Source organism: Pteronotus mesoamericanus, unplaced genomic scaffold (genome assembly GCF_021234165.1).
Source record: "Pteronotus mesoamericanus isolate MK-2021 breed Mesoamerican mustached bat unplaced genomic scaffold, CSHL_Meso_final contig_1203, whole genome shotgun sequence".
NCBI classification, from domain to species: Eukaryota; Metazoa; Chordata; class Mammalia; order Chiroptera; family Mormoopidae; genus Pteronotus; species Pteronotus mesoamericanus.
Genome location: NW_026555043.1, coordinates 380,591 through 404,503, shown reverse-complemented (window position 1 = coordinate 404,503; position 23,913 = coordinate 380,591). Strand labels below are relative to the sequence as shown.

Below are 23,913 nucleotides of genomic sequence, written 5' to 3'. Positions count from 1 at the left end.
TTTCCGGGGAAACAAAATTGAATTAAGTATACACACTCAGGGCCATTTTAAAGTCTTGTTAGGCCTGAGGCGCTTTAAGAGTTGGAGGCCCTGTTGCATATGATATTAAACATAATAAAATACACTCACGTCCCACAGCAAGCGTCTTCTTTTTTAAACTGAATTTGAAATAATTTCATGTTTGCTTTTGCAATTATTTGGCTGTGGATGCTGCTTAATTTATGGCTGGCCGTGACTCCCTGGCCATCACTGCCTGTGATTGGGTATTTCTGCAGTTGGATATTACTTTCAAAGGTAATAAAATTTTTATGAATACTAAATTTAACAATTGATGAAATTGACATTATATTCTAATTTTTTGACAATTATTCCAATTTAATAGATCCTGAACATAGTTCGGAGCCAATATATGCGTGATTTTGTGCCTTGCAGACTTTTCTGAGTTGTTACAAAGCATGTTGGCTCCAGGAGCAGTGGCATGTCCTTCCCCCCTTGAAGTGCGTTTCAGCTGGGGACAGGGAAGAAAAACAAGGAGTGTAAGGCAGGGCAGACCCAGAGGATTCACGCTGTGCTAAAGCTGTGTGCCCGATGGCCCGGGAACCCGTGGTCAGGAAAGCAAGTCAGGCTGAGGAAGGTTAGAAGGGGGGCTCTCCTGAAATGGGTGAAACTTGGGCCGAACTCCAAGTCCATTGGACGTCCCGAGAGGGCGTGGCGGGCGACCCCGCCAAGGGAAGAGCCTGTACAAAGCTGTGGAGCAGGACAGAACGCACTGACCAGGGGCGGCCAGGTGTGCTCTGTGGGGGCACACGGGATGCCAGCGCAGGCGTGGCGTGGGGATCATCCCCCCCACCGCGAAAGTAAGTCACAAAGGGCTTTGTGCCCCACTAAGTCTTAATTTTACCCTAAGAGCATCGGGGGCGGAGGCGCTGAGTGTCCTGAATGAGCAGGGATGGAAAGAACGGGAAACACGCAAGGCATTCTGGAGGCAAAGGCCTCGGGAACTCTGCGTGCGGGCTGACTCTGTAATGGGGGTGTCGGTGAGACCACCCCGTTTCCAGTTCCGTTGACAGATAGGACGCACTGTCGCTGTCTCGAGCCCCCAGGGCGGTCCGTGGTGGGCCCCAGACAGAGCTGCGGTCGTGAGGGCCCGAGGACGGTTCAGGAAGGCCAGGAGTCAGCCTGGGATTCCGGCTGCGGCTTGGGTTGGAGGCAGCGAAGGACTTTGTATGCTGATCTCATTTTCTCATTTTCGAGCTTAAATGTGTTGCTAATATTCTCCGTCAGGCTCTCTGACCAGCCCCGCTCCCCACACACTCTGTTGATTCCACACATCCTGGGAGCTCTTGGCCTGCCAGGGGCTCTTTCTCGTTGCCCAGTCATCTGTGAATATCCCTAATTCAGAAGGTGAATACATTTAAATGGCTTAAGCATAAAAGGCAGGTTGCCAAGCAACAGGGCATCCAAAACACCCTTGTCAGGTTATGTAAGTGAAAAACCGGCAGGTCACCCCGTAGTCATTTTGATTGGAGCAGCCGCAGCAATACTCCTCTTTCTCTTTTTCTCTCATTTCTTCCCTCGCTCCCTCCTTTTGCCTCTCTCACCATAAACCAGTGCCTCAGCCGTAATTTAGAAAAAATAGCAACCCCTTTTCAACCTGCATGTGACGGAACTGCACTTGGTTGTGTTTATGGAATAACCAAGCACCAAGGTCACTTCCCAACTGCTGGCAGCCCCCATTCCTTAACTGCCTCCAGCCTCCCCCGCTGGCCTGTGCCAGGCCACCCCTCGCAGCCGGAAGCGAGTAAAAATTCCTCGGCAGAGTTTCAGTTGTAAACTGCTCTCTACACGCCCGTGTCAGGTGGTGACATAAGCCTTGGACTCAAGGCTTTTAAATTTTCTCCCCCTTCCTGCTTAGTCCTTGTGACTCTGGCTTGTAATTTATTCATCATGCGTTTTCCAGGGTGGTTTTTCAGTGATGTTAAATGCAGGTTTCCCCCTGCTCTCTGAAGGTAGAGCGGTTCTACGAAACCCTTTGTAGGCTGTAATGGCGTAAAGGAAGAAGCCATTCCCGGAGGACATACCTTGCGAAGAGGCGCGCTAAAGAAATGGAGGCGAAGCCCAGATGCCTGTGGACACCGCTCGGAGCACTGGGCCAGGTGCCAAGAGGCCGAGCGGGGCTCCTGGGGAAGGAGCTTGGCGGGGTGCACACCGCCTCTGTATGGATCTGCTGCAAAACCATCGCAAAACACTACTTTCACTTTTTAGTCATAAAAGCGGAAAACCCCAGTCAGATTTATTTATTTTTCTGGTTAGCAAAAACGGATAGTAACATAGATCTTGCATAAAAGCGAAGAGGCATAAAGGAAACGTTCAAAAACTGGGCAGTACCTGAAAAGGGAGTGGCTGGAACTCGGAGAGGTGTCGGGGACGGCAAAGATGCCTGAGACAGGCCGCCCCGGTGACAGCAGGCTTTCATTTCAAAGAGAACCATCCACGTTGCCTGTTGCAGAATGTTCGTTACCCTGTCTTACTTTCTCACTCTCCTTCTTTCTTCCCTTCCCTTCTTCGTGCCCAGCAGCCCACTATCGGGGCAGGCGCGTGGCTTCTGGCGAACCCAGGGCCTGCCCCCTCTAGGGCTTGGGAGCCCTTTTGTCTTCAGACCTGCCCAGGCCAACGGATGTGGGAAGGAGCTCAATGAGAAATCTGTTGTATGTGACCTGAGAGCAGAATGATTCACTGAGAATATTAACTGCTTTCTGAGCAAAGGTGATAGCTCTTTAACCTCTTTCTTCAAGATTCTCTTTTGGCGCCTTATCTATGCCTAAATGTGGTCAAACATAATATAGAATCATAAGGGTGGTGGGGATTTGTTGGATGAGTCTATTTTTAAAGTATTTTAATTTTTCAATTACAGTTGACATTCCATATTGTGTTAGTTTCAGCTGTACAGCCTAGTGGTTGGACATTTATATACTTTACCAAGTGCTGCCCTTGATAAGTCTAGTACCCACCTGGCACCGTACTGGATGAGTCTCCGGGGATCAAGAAGAGGTCTCATGTCACTCTGGTCATCTCTGTTTCTCGAGGTCACTGTGATGCACAACTCTGTGGGGAAAGAGCTCAGGCCAGGAGCTCTTGGCTGAAGACAGCGTGAGCCTTGGTTATGCCTTTAGAAGACACACACTCAGAAACAGCGGGACGTGGTTTGGCCCCACCGTGCGGGGTCTGCAGGTGCCAGAGCCATCCTGGGACCTCCTGGAGCCTGAGGAGTGTAGCTCAGGCTTTCCGCTGGGCAGCATTAATTCTTCCGGGGAGGATGGGGCAAAGGAGCCTGCACCCTGGGTGCAGAGAGCCAGCAGGTCCCAGGCAGAACTGCAAAGCATCCTCAACAGATCCGCCGACAAATTCCAGGGCAGGGGCGGGGGGACGAGGGGTGCAACGGCATCTGTTTGCAATTTCCCTGATGCGATTACCCACTTCTCCCAAGTGACTGTCGTTTCTGTGTAGGGAAATTTTTCAAACCCAGTCCAAATACGACATTATCATACTGTAGACATTATGTGTCATTATAGCACAGATGTATTATTTTTTGTTTCCACCATATTATCATATAACACAATCTCCAGAAAAATCTGTACGGTTTGACACAGATGAGGAGATGCAGATGAATTTGCTGGTATTTATGCCGAATCTAAAATTGTTATCTCAGCCTCGATTGCACCACTTCCTCCTGGTGATCTGAAAATTGCCCAGGAATAGACTTCCTGATTTTCTTTTCATTTATGCCCATTATCCAAACTCGCTTGCTCATAGTGGAGAGACAGAGGGTGCAGAATAAGAAGGCCACATTGCCCTTTGCAAAGAAATATGTGTTTATAATTTTTCAAAATTGGACTGCTTCCTGAGAAAGAAGGCAATAAAACAGGATTTGGGGAGGGTTTTTTTGCGGGGGAGCTTTATACTTTTATTCATTTCCTCCATGTCTCAGCTATACTCCTTTGGATTGGAATAAATGTTTACCTTGAAGTGTGGTGAGGGCTTCAGTTAAAGATGACAGACATCAAGGGCTGGCTTGTTTGCTGTCGTGGTCAGGGGCTACAGGAGGCCATTAAGCTGAGAAAAGTGAGTGGTCCAATTTGAGATGTGGCAGAAGCATGGACTACATGCCACACTTCTGAAGACTTAGTGCAAAAAAATGTGAAACATCTCCTTAGTCATTTTTGGTATTGACTACATATTGAAACGCTAACATTTTCGATCGACTAGGTTAAATACAATTTATGATTAAAATTAATTGTTTTGTTCATTAAAAAATTGTATTTCTGTCAGGTGGGAGAGCCTTGCTGCCCCGAGTGTGGCGCGTGGGCCGGCCACCTCGTGACTACAGTTTGGGAAACCCTGCTCTAGTGGAGGAGCAAAGGCTCTCAAAGGCCAGAGTTGCTCTACTCCCAGTGAACGCCATTTCCCGTGGGAGAGCTGGGAGCTCTCTGAGGACCGGGGCTCTGTCTAAAACTGCACGGTGCCCTCAGGGTTGAACACAGTCCTCGGCAAACAGAAGATAAAGGAAGCTAACTGAGTGGGCTATAGTCCTGCCAACACTTCATGAATGAACATTTTCTTTAATTTTTTAAAAAACGTATTGATTGATTTTTAGAAGGGGGGAGAGAGAGCGCATGCGCAACATTAATTTGTTGTTCCACTTATTTATGCATTTCATTGATTGACTCCTGTGTGGGCCCCGACCGAGGATGAGACCCACAACATTTTGGTGCACAGGGATGGCACTCCAACCAACTGAGCCACCCAGCCAGGGCTTGACATTATTTCTTGAACTGGCTTAACTTCCTCAATCCTAGGAGGTCTCTGCTTAGATGTCAACTCCTCAGAGTTGACCATCTTTTCTGACATCATGGCCCTGCCCCTCCTCTGAATTCTCTGTTGCCTCTCTGCTTTGTTTCGTGGTGCTTAGTGGTGCTTAGGTGATACTGTTTGCCTTTCCTGCTGGGAGGTAAACTCCTGATTGTTGGGACTTTGACTCTTTCACTGTTAGAGCCCCGTTCTCTGTTACAGAGCCTGATGCTGCTGCTGCTGCTGCTTCTTCTTTTATAGTTTTTATATATATTTTTAAAGATTTTCTTTATTTATTTTTAGAGAGAGGAAGGGAGGGAGAAAGAGAGAGAAAAGTGTGGTTGCACCGTGTGCACCCCCTACCAGGGACCTGGCCTGCATCCCAGGCATGTGCTCTGCACTGGGAATTGAACTGGAGACCCTTTGGTTCGCCCACCGGCACTCAGTCCACTGAGACACACCAGCCAGGGCAAGCCTGGTGCTTCTTAAGAACTCAATAAATACTTGAATGAATGAATAAGTCGATTTGAAAATATTAGTGAATTAATGCATTGTGGCACACTGGGCATGGAGGGGTTAATAACAGGAGCTAATTATGTTTAGTTACACCCATCTACTTAGCAAAACATTTTATGAAAACCATCAGAGCACACAGCTTTAGGAAAAGAGAAATAGGTGCAGGAAGCAGGCAGGGTAGTGGGAGAGACCCAACAAGGAAGTAGATTCTGAGGGCACTGCGAGAGCTGGATGCAGACGCATGAATTATGTGCATTGGCCGGGGAGAAGGGAGCTGTTCTTCTGCCTGGGGGAGTCAGGAAAGGCTTCAGGGTTTGGCCGGCACAGAGGCGGGGAGGACCTCCACACAGAAGGGATCACATGGACAGCCACCCAGGACCACGGAAGGGAAGGTACCTGCTGTGTTTTGGGAGCAGTAAAAAGCAGAATGAAGAATATTTGGTTCAAGTGTGACAGAAAATAAGATCGACAGTGTGGTCGAGGCCATGGCAGGGACGTTCAATGAGGACTCGAATAGTATAGGCTCTTCTCCAGCCAGACTTGGGTTTCCCTGTTTGTTTTGTAGATCACTTGGGTGGCTGTGTGGCTGGAATGAATGATGAGGAAGAGGTGGTAGGCTTGTGCTTAAGAAGCGGGAGGGGCCCTGGCTGGGTGGTTCAGTTGGTTGGAGCATCCTCCCTGGAGCAAAACGTTGCAGGTTTGACTCTCAGTCAAGGCACATACCTGGGTTGCGGGTTTGATCCCTGGTCAGGGCCCTTATGGGAGGCAACTGATCCATGTTTCTCTCTTTCTTCCTCCCTTCCTTTGTCTCTAAAATCAATAGACATGTCCTTGGGTGCAGATTTAAAAAAAGAAGTAGTAGCGGGAGAGGTGTGTGATGGAGACAGCCAGAATGAGAGAGGCGGGGGCCTTGACGATCCTGGGCATTAGGAGGAAACACATTCTCCTTTAAAATTTCCCTTCCTGCTCTGTGCCTTACTTAAAATCTGTGAAGCTCGAAAGACTGAAGAAAAAGATTCATTGGCTGCCAATAGGAAGACCGTGATCTGTTAGTCAGTTTCCAGGGTTCACTAGCGGTGTGGGGATTACGATTGGCCTTTGCTTGCGGCTTCTCCCCTGCTGCCCTGAGAACCCACACTGAGCTGCTTCTCCCCACCCCGTCCCCCAACCAGAGCATGAGCCCCACATCTCTCTGGCAGCACCGAGAAATCTCTTCACAAAGAAAAGTCAGAGCACCTCAGGCTACATGAAACTCATTTGAGGGAGGCCGGATGGAGGTCACACTTCGGGCTTTGAGGGAGGGCAGAGAGCAAAATTCTGCAAAGGACAAGATCTGAGGCCACTTCTTGACCCTGGAGAAGGGTAGGGGTGAAGATGAGCAATTTGGGGAAAACTGAGGGTTTTACTTCGGCATTTGGAAGAACCACAAATGAGAGAGTTTGGGAACTGCGGTCTGGTCAATTTCTTATTCTGATGGTACAGCCGTGCCCCCTTATGCGTGGGACATATGTTCCAAGATCCCAAGGGCAGACAGTCCTGAACTCTATACATACTATATTTTTTCCTAGACATACATACCTGTGATAAAGTTTAGTAAATTAGGCACAGTCGGAAGTTAGCATTAATAACTAATAAAATAGAATAGTTGTATTCTGTAATAAGTTATGTGCAGATAGTTTCTCAAATTATCTTCTTATTTAATGCTCATCCATCTGTAATGGTGTGAAATGATGCAAGACCTTCATGATGCTCTGAAGTGAGATGGAAGATGCAGGTGTTGTGAGGCAGTGTCAGGCCACCAAGAGGGGAACGTGAACGCGGGCCCTGAGATTCTACAGCAGGTGATCTGATAACAGATGCGGCTGCTCGCGCGACTAATGGGCAGGTAGAGGACCCAGTGCGGATGCGCTGGACAAGGATAGGATGTCCTGGATAGGATGACGCAGGAAGATGAATCACATTGCTCAGAACAGCATGCAATTTAAATTGTACGAGTTGTTTGTTCTTGGAATTTCCATTTAATATTTGCATGGGGCCAGAAACCACAGGTATGAGGGGACTGCTGCACGTGGGCCAGAAAGATCACAGCATAAGGTGCGTAAGCGAGGGCGTGTCAGCAGACAGACCCTGCTCACCCAGGAGGGGAGGGGCCCCAGTTGTGAGGAGTGGCCGGAAACGCCCGCACAGATTGTTCCGAAGCTGATTATGAGCACGGTTTTCTGCTGCTGCCACCTGACTTTTGACCACTTTCCTGCTTATTAGCATTTGCATCTGAATATTGAAAAAAAGGAAAAAAAAGAGATGAAACTCTACATAATTTTTCTTCTTGTTAGCAGCTCTATCAAAAGAATACAGAAGAATATAATAGGATCAAAGGAGATTAAAGCCATTGGCTAAAAAGTTTCATTTTTATCTATCACATTTCACATTGCCATTGATAATCATTGCATTTACTGCTGCAAAGACATAAGAGAGCCTTGCTTTATAGGTGAGGAACTGAGATTTCAAAAGAGTTTAATTTTCCCAAATCCATTCAGTTAGTAAGAGGCAGAGCCGGACCCGAAACCCAATGTGCCTCCATCATAATGTCTGTGGCGCTTGCTCTCCCCTCCGCATATCATCACGTTTTGTCTCAGTAGCATTCGTTTCAGCCTTCCTCTTAGTGCACACAGAGAATAATGCGTGATGACATGAAAGGAACATTGGATTGTGATGTAGAGCATTTAAATGTTCCTCTTGCTTTCTCTTTCTAGCCCTTATGAACAAGAGGACAATAATACCCGTCTTGCCCAATTCAGAGATTTACTCTGAAGGCACAATGTAGGAGGAGAAGTGTCTTCTCAGCTGGAAGGTTCTACAGAAATGCCATCAGCATGTCTCTGATAATTCCACACATTCCACAGAGGCTGCAACGATCTCTTCATCTGCCAGGTCCCCACCAGTTGTGACAACAATGAATGGATCTGATTACCCTTTATTTCATAATATTCAGAAAACTCCAAAAATTCAAAATGTGTCTGGAATGAATGCTATCACCTCTGGAGAGAAAGGCTTCGTTATTTGCAGATGTTAGGATTGTCTACCTGGGAATCCCAACATAACCAACAGAAGAGTTGTTGGGTTTTTTTTTAAGAGTATAAGAAAGTTCAAGAACTTGGAAATTCCATTGAAAACATTCTTCCTTCTATGGAGACCATGTACAAAGAACATGTGTAGCTGAAAACCAAAACACATGTTCCTATGTCCCCAAAATAAAAAGACACACTTCTTGGTACTTGTAAGGGATGTGAAAAGCAGCCAAGTTTGGAAAGAAGTAAAAAACAGAGAGTTCAGCGTGGTTGATGTAATCCTCACTCAGAGAAAATATTTTAAAAACTGAGGATAAGAAGAATTCATTTTGAGACAAACAAAAAGGGAGAGTATTCACTATTAGCAGACCCTTTCTAGAAGAATACTAAAAGGTGATTTTTCAGGCAGAAGAAAATAAAATCTTATGGAAGCTTCAGATTCAGTAGAGAGTGAGGAGTAATTAAAAGGGTAAATACATGATTTAGTCTACATTAATACTGAATTTATAACAATACATTTTTTGTGAATTTTAAGATATATAGTGGGAATTACAATACAGTAGATTATATTACACTGTAATAAGCCAAAAGTACATAATATAATCTGTAAGGTAACTAATTCCAGGAAAATTAAGGTATATGTAACTACCAAGGTAATAGAGAAATACGGAACAATGGGTAAAAAAAACAAAACAAAACAAAAAACCAAAACCCAATCCATTCACATGAAGACAAGAGAGGAAATAGTCTATACAATGCCCTCTTTTGGTTTCCTGTGCTTTCACCCCACTATCTGAGTCTTCAGCCCAGCAGGAACTCCTGTCTTGGGTAATGATTTTCTGTGATTGTTTCTGATTTCCTTAGCATGGGCCGCAAAGGCGGGCAGAAAACAGGTACAAAGGTGGCTTTGTCACTTCACTTCCATTCTCCCCTTCAGTCACATGAAGTCACTTGGCTTTATGACCTCATTAGTCCCCAAAATACACCTAGCCCTTTCTGTCACTTCCCTCCTTTCTTTTCTTCCTCCGGCAAACTCTTAATTCAAACTGGACGAACCGAATCTGATGTTGCCTCTTCTGTGAAGATTCATTTTTTCCCTCTTTCTCTTCTGTGATTCACTGTTGCTTGAAACTGCTTGCCTTTATGAAAACTGACATATGGTTATTATTTTCTGAATTGGCAAGCGTTCTAGATAGGGATAAAGAAGACGTAAACATTACCCAGGCGACCTCCGGCACAGAGCTGTCTTTGTGCTCAGATGTCTTAAGGAAATGTAACAGCCACACACACGTGGGCTCCTTCCGCGACGCCCTCTCCTGCCCGGGTCTCCCCCCCTCATCTGTATGTCACAGCTATCATCTAATGTCAACAGAAAGAGATCTATGTGCCATTTTTAATGATTGCGTAATATTCTGTTTTATGTATCATTGCCTTAACTAGTTTCCTGTGGATACACATTTAAGCCATTTCCAGTTACTCACATTATTATAAATAATTTCCTAATGAGCATTCCACTGTGCTTTGAAACTGTCTTGACGGATGTCCCTGATCACATTGGATCATAATTATCTGTGTGCCTGTCTTTCCCACCAGACGATTATTAGTTCCCTGAGGGCAAAACCCGTTATTTCTCTTGGAATCTCCAGAACCTTGCCGAGTGCCAGTAGGAGCTTAATAGATATTGTTGAAAGAAACGAGTGGATGTTTGTATAGTCGGGTGCACATGGGTCTCATCACACATGTCCCCTGTTCTCACTCGGTTTCTCACTGGCCTGGAGCCTGGTCTCTCCTAGGCTTTCTACAATCCTCTACTTGTTTCTAACCTCTTTTTACAGATCTCATTACCAGGAACATAAATTCAATATGCAGCTTTAAGAGATTAGAATATTTTTTTTTAAAAGAATTCTAATATTGCCAAACCACGATTCCCTCCATAGATTGTGGTGGCCTCTGAAATATAGTTTATAAATTGCAGAGACAAAAAATGCAGATACTTGACACTTCTTGTCCTACACTAGGCTGAGATGAGTTATTAAAACTGAAACTGTCAGTTACAAGGAAAAAAGAGCACATATGGCCCGTGTGTTACATGCTATTTACAGCCGTTGTCTATTAGGGGTTCTCTGGGGCGCCATTCGCTGCTACAACTGAATGGCCCCGTAAGTTTAACTCACCGCTGTGACTGCAAAATTGGCTTAAATCACAGAGAGGAAGAGAGGGAAATGAACTAGAAACGGCTAAAATGCTGCTTGTATCTTTCTGAGAACCCATGGTTTTCTTCCTTTGCTTGTTCAGGATGCTCAGAACAGCCTGTTAGGTCTTGTGGTGCACTACAATGTAGCAGGTGATCAGCCTGCCTCTCTGAAGGAAGGATAATTGTCACTGTGTAGTTGCAAGGGCAGCCTTTGGCTTATTGACTAATGCTCTGGGAGGCAAATGGTGCACACAATGAGAGCGGTCAGTTACACTGAAAATTTACAAGAGCTTAAGCTATTTTTTATTTCTTCTTGCTGGGTGGGGAGCACTTACTATTATTGTTCAATGTGCTGTAAATGAACATAGTTCAAAAACCACCAAGTGAGTGATATGGAATTGTAGGACCAAAAATAGGCTACTGATTGGGTACAAATTCATCAAGCCTCTTTATTCTCAACAGGCTTTTTATTGGAGTGCCAATGCAGCTTGCTTTGGAAAGCGTTAAAAGTGACTGTGAGCAAATGATAGAGTGAGGAAGTTGACCTTCAGTTAACTTCAACTGTGCTCAGCTAGCTAACTGTAGATCCCTTCCCCTCCCCTGCGCCGCCTCCCGTGTGCTTATTTAGTAAGTTCAGTGAGCAGATCATTAGTTTGACGTGAAGATCGCCCAATTCAATACACAGGTTCTTTGGAAATGTGTGCAACTCCTCTGAGGTGGAAAGTGGTGGGCCTGGGGCTTGATCACTGGAAATAGGGCTCTGAAAGTTGTTCCCTATTGGGCCACATGGCCCCCGATTAAACAGATGTCTTACGAACAATGATGTCAGAATTACCTTTCAGAAGCAGTCTTTGGTGTATGTTTTTTCCTGCTGAAAAACTACCATTGACTCTATGTCTGAAAGTAGTGGTCGTCCCCCATTCTTTTCTGGGGCATGCCTATCAAACATTGTCATTGCAAGTCTGTCTTTTACTCTTCTCTCCCCAGCCCACAAAGTATGCCTGAATGCATGCCATTCATGCTACCATTATTGTATGGATGACTCGAAACCTGTTCAATATATACAGTAGACCCCCCCCTTCTGTGAGAGATACATTCCAAGACCCCCAGTGGATGCCTGAAACTACAGATAATACTGATCCCTTCATGTGCTATGTTTTATCCTATATATACATACCTGTGATAAAGTTCAAGTTATAAATTCAGCACAGCAAGAAATTAACAACTAATAATAAAATTGCACAATTATAACAATATCCTGTGATAAAAGTTATATAAATGTAATCTTTCTCTCAAAGTGTTGTCCTGTACTTATCTTATGCCTTAAAGGGGCACTTTATGGCTTCTCTGTGGTGCATCTGAATTGCCAGCATCACTGCTCTTGCGCTTTGGGGCCATTATGAAATACAATAAGGGTCACTTGAACACAGGCCCCACGACACCATGGCAGTTGATCTGATAACTGTGACAGTTACTAAGTGACTACAGAATACAGGGAGTATGTACAGCGTGGAGACGCCAGATGATTCATGTCCAAGGAGGAGTGGATTGGGAGCACATGAGCCTTCATCACACTCCTTAGAGTGGCATGTGATTTAAACTTATAAATTGTTTATTTCTGGAATTTTCCTTCTAATATTTTTGGATCATGGTCGACTGCCAGTATCTGAGCCATGGAACTAGAAATCACAAATTGGGGAGGGGGATACTATATGCATATATAATATATGTATGCATATATATTACAAGCAGACATCTTTATTTTTATTAGTAACTGATGATTATTCAGCAGACCTCGTTACTAATCACAGCACACCAGTGAGATGTTGACTCCGTGGTTGAGAGCTTCTGATATATAGAATAAAGTCCAGGTCATATGTGTACATGTCACAACTGATAGGGATGAAGATAACCAGCATCTTGCTATTAGACTCCAGAGAGCTATTTTATTTTATTTTTTGTGGTCTTGCTAAGCTGCTGTTGGTGTCTTTTCATGCCTCTAAGTATTTGTGTTTTCCACAACAGCCTTGAGCTTTAATGTCATACGCCCTTGAGTGTTGCAGACCGTAGGAGCAGGTAGAAAATGCATAAATGCGAATCAGATACGTGTTAGAACCAGCTGACCTGTTTCTGACTTCATGGCGGTCCCGTGTAATTCTCCAGGTGGCCCGCTGGAGGTTATCTGGGTGGAAATGGAAAGTGTATTTAGGTTGAATTTCCCTCTGTCTTGTTTTGGCAGGGCAGCGTCCATACCAGGTGATCACCGCCCGCGTTCACCCAGGAGAAAGCAATTCCAGTTGGGTGATGAAGGGGGCCTTGGAGTTCCTGGTCAGCAGTGACCCTGTGGCCAGGCTCTTGAGGGAAAACTTCATTTTCAAGATCATCCCCATGCTCAACCCAGATGGTGTCATCAATGGCAAGTATGTTGGCCACCTGCCCAATTGAACTGCACTTATGTTGCCATAGTAACACGTTGTTTTGACCAATGAGGAGAGGGGTGTGATTGGAGAGGCTTTGGTACTCCAGCAGGAAAAAATTTTCTTGGGCTTGTTAACTGGTACCAAAAACAATGTATTCTTCATCAGTGTCAGTCTCATAGCCTTTTTTAATAAGAAAGTATGGCTTCATAGGCAGTTAATACCAGAGGGGTCCTTAGAAATAATCTAGTTCGACACTCTTCTGTTAAAAAGGAGGAAAACTGCAATTAGGTCACTAGCCGAGGTCACATGGTGGGTGAGTGGCAAAGTCAGGGCTCAAACTATAAAATTTCCTTGCAGTTTAGACCAGTGCTTTTATTGACCTTGTAGAGTTTACTGCAGAGACATCTTTATTCTCAGTTGTATTTTATGGGATTTGGATACAGCTGTATAAAGAGTGTCACCTTCTCCACATGCTGAAGGGGGTGAAAAATGGCTGTGGGATGGTTGAAAGAGAAACAACTGAGAAGTGGTTGGCTGGGCGGGAGAAGGCTGGCGTCGGGCTTCCCCTCCCCTGGCGCCCCCTGCCTGCAGGACAGGGCACGGGGCACACGGAGCCCACCGCCTGATGAGGTCTGTGGACACGGGCCCGCGCTTCTGGGGTCTGTGAGCTGAGGCCCAGAGGTCAGAGCAGCTCCTCCGGGTCACACAGCCAAGGTCACGCGGCCAGTGGGTGGGGTGTCAGGGTTCACACTAACAAACGCCTGTCTCAAACTTCATGAAAAGAGGCTAAAGCTCCTTCCTACAATAAGTAGATGATTTTTATTTTTACTGTAAGAATGGACATTGGTGTCCAGTGGGGAAAAAAACAACACAAGATCAACAAAAATTGAAAGAAAAATAGTTGCCAAAGCTAAAAATGAAAAAGTGCCTGCAATTTATAATATCTATAGTAAAGAAGCTAAAGCACAAGTTTAGAAAACTGAGAAAATACAGCAATATTAAAAAGGTTAATCAGAAGAGATAAGACTTATAAAGAAATATGAAAAAGAAAACTACATTTCAATGAGATAAAATTAAAATAACTTAAAACAATTAAGAGAGTGTTTCAAGAAAGATAAAACAGTCATTTTTTAAGAAGAAAAAACCAAATAAATGTTAAACAGCTGAGGATAGACTAGCTTCAAAGGAGAAGCACAAAGAACATTGTTAAGTTAAAAAGGTTAACAATATAAAGATGATAATATATAAAATGAGGATCAGAATAAATTCCAAATGATAAAATATGTGAAACAATGCCAAAATACAAGTCAAAGTTGTAGACTGTAAAATTAAAATTTTCACAGATATAAAAAGAAAGAAAGAAGATAAGCAAGGTATTTGTGTGTTCCTAACATGCTTCCTGGGCCTGTCACCCCCAGACTACACTTGTTTTCGTGGAGTGTGTTTGCGGACAGAGAGCAGGCCTTTCCTCTTTGCCTGCGGTGACTGGTCTTTGAGCTCATGAGAGCAGGGGGCCAAGTCCTCTGGGAGGGAGCGCCATTCAGGCCTCCAGCAGCAACTACACTTCTTAGACCTGAAGCTAAGCTGATCTCTCCTGGCCCAACAGAGCCCAGCCATGTGCGCCTCTACCCCTGAGAACTGCCCTGGGACACTGAATGTCCCCTTCCTGCTTGAGGGCCCAGGGATTTTTACTGGCGCACTTTCTCAGCCTACGCAGATGGAAAGCAGTTCAGTAAGGCATACCGAGGGACATGATTCGTTTCAATGTTTTCTCATCCAAGTTGACTCTTTCCTGAAGTGCCTCCTTCCATGAAATTGTCTGGGGGCTGGTAGACAATGGAAAGAGTGCTAGGATTAGAGTAATAACTCTCATTTGGAATTCTGGCCCTTCCCTTGACCTACAGTTTTCTGTTGAAAGAGGACGCTCACACACTCCCTGCCAACCTGTCTGGGAAAGGGGTCTCAAGCCCCCAGCAGCCTTCAAGCTCAGCAATGAGCATTGCTCTTTCTTCCCTTTCCATTGCTCACACCTCCAAACCAGAGGTTGATCTGGGTCTTTGGTTGAAAGGTTAATGTGGTCTTGGTCACTGAGCACCCTCCTGGTTCGGACACAGTGCTTGGGTGTAGATCACAGCTGGTTGCACTGGACTCCCTGCTGGATGGCCAGCTTCTGCTCAGTGATTCTGCCCTTTGTCTATTGATCAGGACTGAAATTACCCTTTTTATTTATTTAGCATCTTTCATCACACAGGGTCGAGGCACTCAGATCACCTGAGCAATTTGGGCTGAAAGAGGCTTAGACTAGTCTTATTCTACAGAGAGGAAAACCCAGAGGCCATGGCGCATTGTCACCCAGAGACTTCCACGGGGGCACAGCATCACGTGACAACAGGGCATAGAAGTCTCAGCTCAGAAACTCTTCTTATAACCTACCTGACATGTGGTTTTGTGTAAATAACCTCTCGAACTCCTTCTGTGAGCAGTGTTCCATTTCAGGTCGTGCCCTGTCTGTTGGGCATGAGTAGGTAGATTTGTGTTTTTTCTTGTTTTATTCCTTACCCTGGGAACTTCACACATTTTAGGCGGTCTCACCTTAGGGCAGCCCACGGATAAGATCTAATCATTCCTTTATGTGCCTTGACGTCCCCATGTGAACGTTTGATGCAGTCCTCTCCAAGTGTGATGCAGTTCACCTCAATATTGCTTAGGTAATACTGTTTCTGACGTTCTGACCTTCATTGATTTTTCTCTGCACTCATTCCTCTTAATAGGCTTCTTAAAGGTAACATAATTGCCTTGTGTATGGTCTGACCAGCAAAGAGGCAATTTTTGCATAAAGATTACAGAGCCTAAACTTTAAATGGTCCCCTAATGAACTAGACTGAACTTTTCTTTCACAAGTAATCATGGGCCATCATGGAATTTGCAAGAATGTGTAAACGTAGAGTCGTTTCCTTTTGTGGTGATGGTAATGGGGCCTCTAAGGATGGCTGGGAGGTTTTGATACTAGTGGTCAGGGAGACCAAGCCAGGATTTTCTAGCAAAAATAGAGTTGGTCTTGCCAAACCAAAGATCTCTTAGCAACACATGTCCGTAACAGGAAAACAAAATACAAAGATGGTTTCCAAAAGAAACAGCCTTCCATCTTGCTAGCCTGGCTGTTTGTATTGAGCTGGGTGGAGCTATAAGTAGGAGAAACAATGCAAGGGTCCCTGGACGCACGATCCTTTCTAACGTTGGGTAAATTGGGTTAGAGCAGAGCGGGGTGGTTAGAGTGTGGAGTGGGGAGAAGGTGGGTTTTTCCAGAACTACTTAAAAGGCAGACACGGCCGGAAAGTGAGGGAGAGAAAGCAATTCGGCCTTATCCCCGGTGTTTGGACTGTGTTGGTTGGGTGCACGGTGGTGACAAAAAGATTTCTATGAAGGCAATGCACCACCCAACTTATTCCTGGGAGAATCAGAGTATATTCATTCTTAGTATATATACAGTTTTACAAACTGGATTATCTTTTCCCAGGGCCATTGTGGAATAGAAACAAACAACCGTCAAGAGCAGAGGGCGCACATATGCTACGTAAACACACCAAGGCATTAGGAAGTCATAGCTGAATGCTCCAGGGGAAACAAAGGAAACTCTGAAAATCGGATTTAAAAATCATACAATTTTAACTGTTTGGGGCCATTTAAAGTTAGTGCCAATAGTCTTTTACTCCGCTGTGGGCTGTGAAGTCTTTATTATACTCTAAAAGAGCACTCACAGACTTTGTCTAAAAACAATGTATTCAGCGCCTTCTATAGGACATACAGGAACTTAGTTCTCGCACATATATTTTCTTAGCTAATCCTAACTATGGCCCAACAAATGTAGGTCTTCCTCTGTCCAATCTCTAGATAAGAATAAAAAAAACAACGACAACTTTCGTGCACAGGGGTGATGCCTTGGGTGCAGTTTTAACAGCCAGTTATTCGGATCAGGTGCTGGGACTTGTCTCCCCTGCACTACTTTCCTGTAGAGATTTAAGGGCATTACAATAAAAGAACCTTAAAATGTTCTAGCTGGCAGACTTCTTGTATGTTATGTAGTTCCAATCCTTCAAATGAAAAGGAAGCTGAGACTAAAGAGGTAAAATGAGTGATCCAAGATCACACAGATAGTTCATGGCAGAAAGGGCATGAGAAATAGTCTAGCTAATCTAACTGCTTCTCCCTGCTTTGTGGGGGGGAGGGGGAGAGGAAGGAAAAATGAGGGAGGCTGGTCAAGGCCGAGGGAGATCAGCTGTCAGAGGGCCAGCCTCCCAGTAGATCCTCCCCCCCGCCCCCCCATCACTCAGCAAGGCACCTGGGACCCACTCTCTGCAGCCTTCACTGATGAGCTGAAAAGCCCATCAGGAGAACGTTCGCCATGCCCTGTGGCCTCTGAGAGGCTGAGTGACTGAGGTCATAGTGTCCATATAAATGACACCGATGGTCACCGTGACACGACATGACACAAGATGAGGGTAATATCTTTTCGAACTTTGATTCCGAAGTTTCAGCACCAGATTCTCCTAGCAAGGCCTGGAGCATGCAGAGCTGCGCTGTGGGGTCTCCCTGTGGAATGTCTGTGAGCCCAAAATCCCATTTCTTAGCCGTGACTAGTTAGCCGGTACCGTCCTGTGCTCCTTCACCGTGGAGCTCAACTGCTCTGCCTGCAAGCTGTCAAAGGAATGTAAACTCGCAATCACACACTAAATTTTCAATTTGAAAATTTAGATTGTTTTGCTGTTCGGTACTGGTTGGAACAGATTAGAGTTGTCCGTGAGTGGACATTGTTGCTTTGTTTTTAGGGAATTTTTAAGTTTTTTGGACCTGGAGCAAAGGTTGGCTGTTGGGTCAAAATGTCAGTCAGGGTCTGCGTGTCTCTGCGCTCGGGAGCTCTGGGCACGACTGCACACCACAGGGATCGCCTGGGCTGTGAGGACGTTTGTGCGGGGCCTGGCTTTAGAGGGAAGAGCCGCACACTCAATCTTGCTGACGAACTTGTTCGTAGAGATCAAAATGAAAATTATTTGCTCTGGGAACTCTCACGGTCCTGCTGCTAAGTCGTTTGCATAGTGTTAAATGATGCATGGTGCTGGGCTGCGAGTCCAGGGTGCACGCTCCCAAGGGCTTCCTGGCGCCCACGCCGCTCCCACCACAGCCTGCACACAGGCAGAGCCGCCTGCCTTCCTCAGATATCGCAGTTCCAAATAAATACCACTATTTATTATTCCTAAATTTAGGGTTATTAATTATATCAGCATAAACCTAATTTATGCCATCATAAACAGCAATAGTAATAAATGCTGCCAAATGCTAATACCCGGCTCTTGCCAACTGCGCCTGCCGTTGATGGGTTCCCCCCTCACTTCCCAGAAGCATTAAATTAAAAATGATTCAGTGTTGCAGAATCATTGATCAAGTAGAGGCTGAGGCTCTTGGGGAAATGCGCTTGTTTTGTTAAATGCTTTGTTCCCTCATTGGCTGGGCGATTGCCGATATCTGTCTGCCCTCCACGGTTTCTCCATTTTCTCCCCTGTAGGAGGAAGGAAGGGATGCAGACATGAGGAAAGGCGGATGAGGCTATTCTTCCTCAGTTTCCCCTTTAGACATCTCTCTTCTTAGTGTCCCTACTCCTAACACTTTTTCAATAGACCCTTAGATGTCTTTATAGAACAAACCCTTGGTATAATATGCATGTGTTATTTTTCAATCCCCATTGCATCTCCCGGGCAGCCAATGGGGGGGGGGGGGGGGGGGGACGCTATAAGGCTCCTTAGACTAAATTACATGGAAGTCCGTACCTGCAAAATAGGAGGCTCAGCCCCGCCATCCCTGCCCACATGGAGGGCGCTTTGTCTCCTGTCCTTTACTCTCAGGAGCGCTCTGCTTTTGCGACAGAAGAGAGAACGCCTGTCCCCTGTTTTTAGAGCTATAATAAGCTCCAAAATAAGCCCTGACTGTCTTTCTTAGAGGACACAACAGGTAATGTTGCTTGTTCTCTCTAACTCTCTTGTTTTTGCCTCCGGGGAATTCCAGGAGATTAGAAGATCCGAGCTCTGGTCAAAATTAGCCTCTTTCTAGTTATGTGGCTTTGGACAAGTCACGTAAGCTCTGTACTCCTGCTTTTTTAACTTGGTGAGGGGGCCAGTAAGCCCCACCACTGCACCTCACCTGGCCGGTATCATGACCCAGTCCCCATGTGCTTGGACATGGCTCAGCGCTGTGAGAAAGTGCAGAAGTGAGGGTTCCCCTGCGTGTGTTCTGATAACTGAGTTTCAGAGGCGGACCGCGCACAGCTCTTCCCCGAGGCCAACCCAAACCGGCTCCACGATCTCTTTCATGCTTCTATTTCTCAGTTTCTCAAAGAGACCCAGGACAAGTAAGGTGCAGCAGTGGGATAGAAATCTGCAGAGGGAGGGAAAGGCCAAAGGTGAGGCAGGCTCCTTTATTATGTGTAGATATAATTATATCTGTTATACATAAAAAACATATATCTCCATACAATAGATAATTAAAATATAACTTACATATCGTATTATTTATACCTATCTTACTAAAGCTTTGGTGATTGTGATATAAAAATTACTGAGTTGGTATAAGATTGAATACATTATATAAAATGTACAGCCATAGAGAAACCTTGGAACTGGAGAAATTCAGCTAATGCCCTTTAATGCTTCTTCTTTAAAAAGATGTAGTTGTCCCATCAGAATGAACAAAAACCCGGCTTTCTGCCTTTAAGAAGCCAGCCTAGAATCAGCTTCAGTTTCTATTGGGGTATGTCTGGGAGTGTTTTGGGGGGTCTCTAAGGGGCAGTGTCTGAGGCTGGCAGAGTCTTCCTTCCCAGCCAGGGGACTGGACTGCCTCCCCAGTGGACCCAGCCTCAACATCACGGCCTTCCTGTCCCCTCACCCACAGAATACCGGGTTTGTTGGAAAGTGCGCCCTCGCAGGACCCCGAAGGAATCACCCCGCCAGGGCTGGTGCTGGGTGGGGCCTTGCCTGGGAGTCTCTTGTGCTCCGGTTCAACCAGGAGGACAGAGGTTATAAACAGAAAGTCAAAGGCGGGGGTAGAAACCTTGGTTAGGCAGGGCCACCCTCCCCGCCCTGACTTCTAGGTCGCCTTTTCCTTGGTTATTTATCTCCCGGAGTCATCTAGCTCTTTTGAATTATTAGCCTTATTCCTTCATTGCCCTGCTGCTTCCTTCTTGCTCCTATACATCTTCACTCTGTAGGAAGCGCTTTCCTTTCTATTTACAGCTTCTCCCTGCTTCCCACCCCTCCCCATGGCCCAATAACGGCCAAGGAGATAAATAAGAAACATAACTCTTTTTGGCTAATATTTTTTTTTTGGTTATGCTGCACAGCAATATATATAATAACAAGAAAACAAATCTTATTACTAAAGTAATTACAATAAATAAAAAAATAACCGAGAGTGGAGTTTGAGGAAGGGAGCACATCAGGGGAGTGATTGCATCAGGATTTTTAAAATTTAATTTACTAGCACCAGCCTCACTGCTGTACTGATGACTCGCTTAGGAGATGGTGTCTAATTAGAGAGTGGTGTTATTGCTCTTTGCACGCACTCACCCCTAGCTGACTTACACTTCGGGTCTTTAAAGGGGAAATTTGGCCCAAAAACCCCCTCGAGAAATTTCCTTGTCAGCAGCCCCACGCTGGGGATAGCAGCAATGGGCCTGGTAAGTTGTGTAATCATCAGAGCTCGGAGTTGCTGAGAATAACTTGGGATCCTTCCCTCTGACCGTAGACGATCTTCCCTTCACCATCTCACTGGTGGGCACTCGCCCTGTTGTGCGGGAATCCCCATGGAGAGGCCGCAGTGCCTTCTAAACCCCACTGGAACGACCAGTTCCTAAAGTGTTTCTCCTTCCAACCACCTAATTTTATCGGAACGTAGTTCGTCCATTCGTTCTTGTATGGTCTCTAGTGGGAACAGGGAACAGTGATTTTTCTTCATTGATTATGACTATTGTTTTATTTAGGATAGAGCCATCTTCCCAATCCTTTTGGTATTTGAATCACTTCTCTCCTTTAACTTAAATCATTTGTGGTCTGTGTTTAGTCCCAATATGCAGTATATTTTAAATTATTATCACCACTGTTTGGTTTCCTTAATTTTCTTCAAGCCCCTCTCGGGTGTGGAAGGCAGGCGAGGCACGGCGTGATAGCTTCGCCACGCCTCTTTGCATAGTTTTTCCACACCATCATCCCAACACCAGGCACAGGTATTGATTCATTAAATGGGCATATGCTCTTCTAACTTTTTTCTGGCTGACAGTTCTTAGTCACCCACACATGTGAGATGCGGGACAAATGCACAGTGTAAGCAGACACTACACCGCCTCCTCTCCCAACCACCGCCACCTCCACAGTCACAGCCAACATCGGTGACAACGTGGCCATGCTGAACAGTTTATATGCACTGTGTCTTTTGATCCTCCCGACAGCCCTCTCTGGTAAGAGCTAGCGTGGCTTTACTCAGGAGGAAACTGATACTTTAGGGGCAAAAAAAGTGTCTAAGGGCTCACAGAACACAGGTAGTAATTGAACAGAGAAGGTCTTGAATTCAGGTGTGTTGTGTGTATGTGTTTCCGGAACCTCTCCACTTAACGCCACATAATATGTGAAGTCAGAAGTCAACAAAATCTGGTAATGTATGTGTTAGAAGGACTCTTGCATTTCAACAAATCTAGTCCCACCCTCTTTTTATAGAAGAGAAAATGGTTGTCAGTAAGGTTCAGTCGGTATTTAAGCCCGCATAATGTTAGAGCTGAATTTAAAGGCCAGGCCCTCGAACCTCCCCCACCAACAGGGCTTTGCATGTGAGATAACATATTTGCAAACTATGCAGACACATATCATCTTATACATAATTGTATGGCATTCAGACACATAAAGAAAGGTATGTTCTTGAGACAAAGAATGCAGACTTTTGCACAGAAAAGAGGAAAAAGGTTAGAAACCCATCAGCCTGTTAAAGATGGCTTCCCAGAAGTGGCCAGATGCCAAAGGGAATTCAGAAGCTGGAGGCCGAGGGCCCATGGGAGGGGAGTGAAGGTTTGCCAGCACTTCCCCAACCGGGTCTGAAGAACACCCACAGATGGGTACTAATAGATGTTTTCTTAAAAGAGGGTACTGTGGTTGGGAAACATATTCAGATTTCATGTAAATAAATTTCTTTATTGCATAACTTACCAGTTCTGTTGAAATATTAGCATGCATGGAGACTCCCCAATAGGGGATTACAAAATATGGCATTTACTGAACTTACTGAAAAAGGGTCACATTTTTTGATGTTTACCCAGATGATCTAGAAGAATATTAGTGACGCTCCACCTTTTGAGATGCCACTGCAGGCGTTTCACTGAGATGCAGACGTGAAACAAAGCCTAGGTACAGAGAAGCACATCAACCCAGGGGCTGAGAACGTGGACCCTGGAGCCGGGTTGCTTACTTGTGAGCTGTGTGACCTTGAACCAGAGACTCGGGAACCAGACTCCGAGAGGTCACCTTTCTGCACAAGGTTTATGGCCGCATGTTCTTGGGAAGCACCCCTGTGAGGGAGGGGAGAAAGCTGGGTCAGGCTGAGCGCCGAGTTGAACTGCGAGAGGTATTTCCTGGGGAACTCTGCCGCCGGGGTGGCCTCTACTGTTCTGAGTTAAGAGAGCAGAGCGAATGTGTCTTTTGTACACCCCAACGGTGACCCCACGTTTACTGTGGGCTGCCTCCAGGGATGGGGCACAAGCTTGGGCAAGGAAGATCCCTTGGGCTGAAGGTCATTCCTGGGGAGGAACTCAGCTGTGAGCCTCAGCAGCCAACAGCATCTGAGCAACGAGTTCCCCAGCCAGAAGAGGTGTCCACTGTGCTTGACTCCCCTTCCTGGTACAAGGGGGACACTAGCAACTGCTTCTTAGTGAAGCCGTTTTGAGTTTAGTGAGTTACTGTGCAGTGTGCTTGGTATTGACTAGTACTATTTGTGTTAAAATAATGAAGATAAAAATACTTAATTTACATATCAGTTCATGATGGAATTCACAGTTACAGTTAAACCAATGAAAACGAAAAGAATGAAGGGAATATATATATATATATATATATATATATATATATATATATATATATATATATATATATATACACACACATATATACATACATATTTTTTTTTTTTTACTCCTGGTAAATTAAAAACCATTTCAGTGTCTATACGTTACCATATATTCACACCACAGCTTTCATGGGCTGTGACAAAGAGGCTGTTCAGCATCTGTGGATGTGTTCTTTCCCCAGTAACACAAACCTCTGTGATGAGTGCGGTCCACTCCTTCCGAAGTCTCTCCCTCAGACAGTGCATGCATTTGGTAAAGAACACAACATTGAATCCAGGCTAAAATGCAAGTTGAATAGAAATGACTAGATAGATGAAAACAGCCTAAAAACTTGATTATGATGTTGACCTGATCTGTATTGTATCCGTGGAAGAGATGGCTTGTCCTAAAATAATATGAGCTGAGCATTGCTCTTTAAGTGCAGCCTGAGTGTCCGAAGCCCAGGCTGTGCTTTCCAGTGTCACGGCAAAGCGTCCTGAAGTGGGCGAGTCCTGGCAAGGCCAGGCCGGCCTCCAGAAGGAGACTGCGGCTTGTTAATGCCTGTCATTTGTAGTTGTAATTCTGGAAATTCAGACAGCAAGACTCTCTTCAACTCTAATCAAGGCCATTGAAATCCATCTGATCTAATGTGGGGAAGACTTTTTTGAAAATGTAATTTCAACATCTAACTATTAATCTAGCTGTCTTGACACTGAGTTATTGGATGTTCTAACT

At 45.2% G+C, this 23,913-nt stretch overlaps 1 protein-coding gene across 1 annotated transcript in view; it reads left to right on the top strand.

The window, feature by feature from the left end:
• AGBL1 (AGBL carboxypeptidase 1) overlaps positions 1-23,913 on the top strand; it is a gene marked incomplete at its 3' end in the record, with an annotated part of 285,253 nt that overhangs the window by 137,609 nt on the left and 123,731 nt on the right. The window contains exon 18 of the mRNA XM_054585108.1: positions 12,866-13,046. Within this exon, the coding sequence (XP_054441083.1) occupies positions 12,866-13,046 (181 nt within the window). The remainder of the gene's footprint in view (positions 1-12,865; positions 13,047-23,913) is intronic.